This window comes from Brassica napus, unplaced genomic scaffold (assembly GCF_020379485.1).
Source record: "Brassica napus cultivar Da-Ae unplaced genomic scaffold, Da-Ae ScsIHWf_1674;HRSCAF=2295, whole genome shotgun sequence".
Taxonomy (NCBI): Eukaryota; Viridiplantae; Streptophyta; class Magnoliopsida; order Brassicales; family Brassicaceae; genus Brassica; species Brassica napus.
Window position 1 is genome coordinate 120,656 of NW_026015093.1, and position 7,142 is coordinate 127,797.

At 41.8% G+C, this 7,142-nt stretch overlaps 1 protein-coding gene across 1 annotated transcript; it reads left to right on the plus strand.

Moving 5' to 3' along the window:
- The first annotated feature begins 1,226 nt into the window (after positions 1-1,226).
- LOC125598261 lies at positions 1,227-2,905 on the plus strand. Its single transcript, XM_048772470.1, has 2 exons — positions 1,227-1,355; positions 1,980-2,905. Exons 1-2 carry the CDS (start codon positions 1,232-1,234, stop codon positions 2,279-2,281), a joined length of 426 nt encoding a protein of 141 aa, XP_048628427.1. The 5' UTR covers positions 1,227-1,231; the 3' UTR covers positions 2,282-2,905.
- Positions 2,906-7,142: the final 4,237 nt, after the last annotated feature.

Here is a 7,142-nt window from a genome sequence, read left to right on the forward strand (position 1 = left end):
CAAGGATTATCTCTGTGATTGTTGAACTGAAGAGAAGATGGAGCTTGTACAATAATAGGGCAAGCTCTAGAAGATGTCTAGAAGAGTTCAATCAAGCTTCAGAAGTGTTCTGAAGTAGTTATCTTGTGAAGTTAAGTCTAGGAAAGACTTATACTGATCATGTGAAGGTTTTGGAGGAGTTAGAGAGAAGATGGAAGTATGGTGCAAAGATAGGGCGAGTGTACGGACCTCAAGGCCGTACAGCGTCCGTACAACCTATCCAGTACGGCCATTACCCGGATCAGCCTTGCCCAAGTTGTGCAATGTGTGGGCGCGACTTAGGTTGAATCATGTGACCGTTGGAGACTCTTGGAGAGGCAAGGGAAGATTCAAATGGATAAGGTGAGCTGTTGGTATGAGCTGGAAAGGTAAAGGTGCTTTACCTTTACAGCCTTGACTCATCCTATCCATTCAATTCAAATGAAGCAATCTAAGCCCTTTACATTGGATCAAGTCGCCAGCTAAGAACCAGAACATCAAGACCAGTCTTCTCTCATCCTTACCATCCATTCTATCTTGTATTTACAGCCTTAGGATCTAGGTTTATGATCTGAGTTGTGTGAAACTCATATATAAGCTAAGTAATGTCGTTTGTAATAGAATTAAGGGAGTAAGGGGGATTTCCCCTCTCCACTTCATGAATGATAAACTTGTTCTTGAATCTGAAACCCTAATCTTTAATCTCTTACTCTCCTAATCTCTCAGTCTCTTAATCTCTGTTCCTAAGTCTCTTATTCTCTCATAAACACTCTCACCAATCTCTCTTTCTAAATTACCTAGAGCAAGCTCTCATCTTTCTCCACTGGAGTTTATACACACACATACAACCAGAGAAGAGAACTCTACAAATCTCATATGGTATCAGAGCCAGGTTCATCAGAACCTGAGCTGAAGCTTCCGCAAGTCCACAGCTCACGCCTCAGCTCAAAATCAAGCCATTGACGCTTTCCCATCCAGTTCAGTCCCTTATGAAGAAGAAGGCTGAAGCTTGGCGAGTTTCCTTGGTTCCTCATCCTGTTCTCTACCTGCTCAGATGGAGATTATCCTTGGAGGCAAAGGTGTATGGAGAGGCCTAACTAACCTGACTCCAAAGCTCCTTGTTCAAGAGAAGTTTCACATCAGGCTAAAAAGAGTATGGTGTCAAGAGCTTGGCGCCTAGATGTTCTGAAGAAAGGAGGGATCTTTTGAGTTGATGGTACAAGATGGTGGCCATGAACTGAAGGAGAAGGAGGTGGGTGATGATCTAGACTCTCAGTTCCAACAACAGTCATGGCCGGTTTCACAAAATGCAAAAGGAATCAACCTGGTTCCTTGTTGTAAGCGATTCTATACACCATCTTGATAATGAGCTTGTGTTGTTGACTGGTTGTGATGTTGTGATGTGATTGAAAACCTGAGGACTGTTTAAAAGATTATTAAATGAAATAAAATGAATTTAGAATCTGTCCCAGGATGCTTAAAGAGCTTGGTTCCCTAGTAATCCTTTCATTGTACTAGTTATACTAAGTTTACTAGCAGTTGTGTAAGTGCTTTAAAAAGACTAGTAATTTAACAGTATTACTAGGATTACTAGGTATGTTAATATGCTTATCTCCGGTTCATAATGATGCTTGTTGTGATTGATTGAATCTGCTTGCATACATGGATTGAAACCGAATTGAAAGCTGTTGCATATAGTCTTGTGGCTGTCTTACATTGAAGCATGAGATTCATGTCTAAATGCTGAGTAAAGAAGCTTTAAAATGCCTAAGTAGCTTGCATAAACTGAAAAAGAAAATGCTTGTGCTTAGAGAGATTGCTTGCAAAGATAGAACTTGAAAATGACTTGTTTTAATCTGTTGCAATGCTTGTGAGATTGGGAATCAAACTTGATGATTAATCAAGGATTGATCCCAATACTCTTGTGTCTTATCTTTGCTGGAGTTTGAGTGGTGTTTCAGGTTCACAAGAAGTGTTCTTTGCTCACCACCTATCCAAGACAAGAGGAAGACTTGAACCATTGTGTGGAGCAATGGGAAGATACTTGTGTGTAGAAGCTGGTTTAAGAAGCGCAGGCCACGAGGTTGTTGAGCTCCTGGTTCAAGACATACAAGCGGAAGACCAACCATTGTGTGGAGCAATGGGAAGGTTCTTGTGTGTAGAAGCCGGTTTAAGAAGCGCAGGCCACGAGGTTGTTGAGCTCCTGGTTCAAGACACACAAGAAGAAGAAGGTCACCACCTAAGCCATGAGGAAGGCCGGTGATCTGAGGGTACTTGAAGCTGAAGGCAAAAGGGTGGATCAGTGATTTAAGCGCAGCTGTTAGGGTGATGTGCTCCTGGTCTTGAAGTTCATTGAGGCTCATTTCAAGCTTGGATCTCCCCCATTCTCGGTCTCAAGCTTGTGGTGGGGATTCAAATGACCAACCTGAAGAGCTAAAGTTCAAGACATGTTTCCTCCTTATCACTACAACAGAATGATAAAATGAAGCCTGTTGCCAACATTCTGTGGGAAGTCCACAGCCTGCTCCAAAGAGGGTAGAGAGGATGTTGTGACAATGGAGAGATGACTTGTGGTTCTGTCCATGGTGGTTTAGTCACCATAGCCTACACATCAGATGAGTGTAGAGAGGACAGTCGACATACAAAGAAGAGCATCACCAGGAGGGTGATGCAATTTAAACCAAGACCATTGCAAGCTGATCATGGAGTGATCCAGCTGAAGTAGAGGGAAGAAGAAAGCTACTCAATAAGCTTCTGGTGTGAGATGCTTGGAGAGTGAGCATTGCAAGAGGGATGGGCACACCAAGGAGAGGTGTTGGATACTGAATCCAAGCCTCAAACCTGCCAAGTTCAAGTGAACCGTGCCCATGGAGGTTCAAGAGATCAGCTCGGATCTCCTGTTTGTAAGCAAACCTCCTAACCCTTAATAAGAGCTTGTGTCTTTATTTATTGTGCTGTGAGTGGTGTCTAGAGTCCCAGAATCTCATGTTTTGTTTATTGCATTGTCTTGTGTGTTGCCATAGCTTGAATCAGCATGAATGTGTTGTAGAATTGAGTAGAATGTCTATACTGCTTGCATCATGTTTGAACAGCTGTTTTGCATACATAAGCATGTCTCATATTGTCTAAGTTCAATCCGAGTGTGTACTGTTGCTAATGTTTATGTTTAATCCATCAATGAAAGTCTAGCATCAATTAGAAATTGTCTAAGTTGCTTGCATCATTGGGCTTGATTGAAACTGGTGTGCATAGCTTTAATATGTCTCATGGATTGAACCTGTTGCATTCATGTAGTTAATGCTTTAAGATTGTGCATTCATGTATTGATGCATTTAAAAATGAGCCTAAATTGTCAATGTATTGTATAATGCTTGCATTGTCATTTTAGAGATTGAAAACTGCTTGTTCTTGCCTTATTGATTAGCTTGTTTCAAGGTTTATATATTGCTGTGGCATTGGTGATCAAACAGGATAAATTATCTTGGTTTGATCCCAATGGGATGATCTGATCTTGCATTGAGTTGTGGTGGTGTTAGGTACACAAGGAAAGTGATACATGTAACTCACCAACAGCCAAGAATGTAGAGACAAAGGTCTTGTGCCATTGCATATCATCACTAGGACATGTTAGTCCATAATCTACAGGAAGTGTAGTGTGATTGATTATGCAATGAGAGATGGCCATTGCATAATACCATTGGACATATACAGTCCAAAGACTACAGGAAGTGTAGCATGGGTCATTATGCAATGAGAAGTGTGTCTTGTGAGTCTCTCTATGGTGATTCAAACACCCTAGTTCCTGGTTAAGGAAGAGAGTTAACTCACAAGAAGAAAGCTATCATGAAAGACTGATAGTTATAGACCATGGAGATGCATAGGATCATCACAAGCTTAGCTCCTTCTAGTCTCGGTTCTAAGCTTGAGGGGGAGTCTTAATGCATATGATCCATGGTCAGTAACAAGTCTTTTGCAAAAGCTTCTACAAGGATCATCAACCGGACCAAGTCAGTGACGTGTCTAGGCAAGAGGCTGTTCAGAGCAGCCTTGGCGAGTGAGGAAGAAGGCTCTCCATCAATGCGGCTTCAATGAGAGGTGATTGAGGAGAAGCTGATGAATCCATTCTGCCTTTCCAAGAAGTTGACGATGCCATGAAGATGGTGCATTGGTCGAGTTTGGAAACTCACAAAAACACAAGGGAAGTTCCCTTAGACTTTTTAAAACTCCTTTCAATCTTTTTCATTCATCTTATTCATTGCTTGTGCTTGAAAAGATACTTAAGATGATTATTATTGAATTGTGAGATTGTGTGCATCAAATGTGATGCAGGATATTCATTTTCTTGTTTTTGATAGGTACTGATGCACCTTTGGGATAATGTATCAGGTACCATGGCTTGAGCCTCACTAAAGATGTTCGTGGTCAGTTCCTAGCTTCTCTAAGATGGCTGAGAAGTCTGTTGAGAGGGGGAGATCCAAACCAGTTCTATGAAGAGGGCAAGCCGTATGTGAAGTGTTGATCAGCCTCACTGGTGTTTTGAAAATGATCTGGCCGTGTCCTAGCTTCTCTAAGATGGCTGTGAAGTCAGTTGAGAGGGGGAGACTTCAAACCGGTTCCATGAAGAGGTGAAGCTGAAGTGTGAAGTGTGCGCAAAGCTGTGAAGAGTTGCTGCACCTAGTAGGCCACGATCCAGAGCTTCTTGTGTCCAACCACACTGGTTCTAAGGCACAAGAGCTCACTGGCCAATCCCTAGGCCTTGGAGAGCTCTACTCTTTTTCCCTTGCAAGGTTTTGTCCCAATGGGTTTTCCTTGTAAGGTTTTTAATGAGGGAGACTCTTCAGAGTTCCAAGCTTAACTTAGGATCAACTAAAGTTAAGCTTGAGGGGGAGTGTTGAACTGAAGAGAAGATGGAGCTTGTACAATAATAGGGCAAGCTCTAGAAGATGTCTAGAAGAGTTCAATCAAGCTTCAGAAGTGTTCTGAAGTAGTTATCTTGTGAAGTTAAGTCTAGGAAAGACTTATACTGATCATGTGAAGGTTTTGGAGGAGTTAGAGAGAAGATGGAAGTATGGTGCAAAGATAGGGCGAGTGTACGGACCTCAAGGCCGTACAGCGTCCGTACAACCTTATCAGTACGGCCATTACCCGGATCAGCCTTGCCCAAGTTGTGCAATGTGTGGGCGCGACTTAGGTTGAATCATGTGACCGTTGGAGACTCTTGGAGAGGCAAGGGAAGATTCAAATGGATAAGGTGAGCTGTTGGTATGAGCTGGAAAGGTAAAGGTGCTTTACCTTTACAGCCTTGACTCATCCTATCCATTCAATTCAAATGAAGCAATCTAAGCCCTTTACATTGGATCAAGTCGCCAGCTAAGAACCAGAACATCAAGACCAGTCTTCTCTCATCCTTACCATCCATTCTATCTTGTATTTACAGCCTTAGGATCTAGGTTTATGATCTGAGTTGTGTGAAACTCATATATAAGCTAAGTAATGTCGTTTGTAATAGAATTAAGGGAGTAAGGGGGATTTCCCCTCTCCACTTCATGAATGATAAACTTGTTCTTGAATCTGAAACCCTAATCTTTAATCTCTTACTCTCCTAATCTCTCAGTCTCTTAATCTCTGTTCCTAAGTCTCTTATTCTCTCATAAACACTCTCACCAATCTCTCTTTCTAAATTACCTAGAGCAAGCTCTCATCTTTCTCCATTGGAGTTTATACACACACATACAACCAGAGAAGAGAACTCTACAAATCTCATAGTGATCCATCCTAGACACTAAGCAGGGTGATCCTGTGTCTGTGGAGCAGAAAAAAAACATCTTTATAGCATCCATAGCTCTAAGGAGAAGACCATATCCATCACCTTTCATCCACCCACGCCCCTTCAAGTGATCCAGGGAGAGACAGCCATTCCAGGGCTGCACCAAGTGGTATCAGAGCCTCTTGAGGGTTAGGGTTTGAAGTTTTAACAAGGGAGCACGAAATTTATCAGTTAACAAACTGTATTCTATGTCTGGATATGAAGAAGAGCTTACAATTCCATTCTTCTATGGGAAGATTGATACAGAGGCATACCTTGATTGGGAAAAGAAGATGGAGTTTCTCTTTGGACTCCTATACTACACTGAAAAGAAAAAGGTATGTCTAGCAGTCAATGGACTCTGTGGAAGTGCATCTCATGGTGGCAGAGAGTTTCTCAGACTAGGAGATTTGAAAAAAAACCACAAATTATTTCATGGGTGGAGATGAAGACCTTGATGAAGAAGAGGTTTGTCTCGCAGTGGAAACTTCCAAAACTAAAACCAGAAGCAGCAACAAAGCTTACTACTTTAGATCAGCCTGCCTATTGGTCTGAATTGTCATTAAAACCGGCTGAGAGAAGATCTGTGGTTCCGGTTCTATCATTAAAACAAGAGGAGGAAAAGCTGCAAGCTTCTATATTAGCTTCTCCAATAAAACAGATTGAGGAGAGTCATAAAACTGAACCAGAACCAACAACTCTTTGTTTAAAACTAGAGGAGGAGGCAGAAGTTGCAGAAGCTGAGTGTGGCCACGTGCCTGATCAAATAAAACAAGAAGAAAAAGTTCCTGGAGGGTCATCTAAAGCTCTTGAATTGGTGCTTCCTACTGTTGAGCAAGGTGATAACTTTAAGTCTTTAGCTTGTGAGTTACTAATCAGACCTTTGGTATGTCTTCAGCTCAGCTTAGTGGAGAACATCTGAGAGTTGTTAAGGGCCTGCAACAAGTTGTTTTTGAACCAGGAGGAAGCTTGTGTGTGGTTAGAAGAAATAAACAAATTCTAGATCAGAAAGCAACTGCATACAAGCTCAATTTGCAAGGTTCATTCACTCTTGAAAAACAAGATTTGTGGTCAAATCTTTTTAAAGGGAGAGAGAATGGTATGATAAAAACTATTTGCAGAGAGAATGAAGGAGAGTCAGGAGGTAACACGTCCTTTATCTGGTTCATAACTGACCAGAACAAGCTGAGAAGAGATAAACAGGAACTGGTGGTGGTTATAGAGAAGCCAGAACTGGAGGATGAGTATGGGGACCAAACCACACGACCACCTGACCAGAAGGATGTTAAACTGAGAGTACATGGTCTCATGTTCATGA

What these genes read in the sequence shown, in the direction of transcription:
- LOC125598261 (XM_048772470.1), top strand. Translation starts at nt 1,232, where the DNA reads ATGGTACAAGATGGTGGCCATGAACTGAAGGAGAAGGAGGTGGGTGAT. An exon ending in AATCAACCTGGTTCCTTGTT is followed by an intron (nt 1,356 to 1,979) that starts GTAAGCGATTCT and finishes GTGGTGTTTCAG; the next exon opens with GTTCACAAGAAGTGTTCTTT.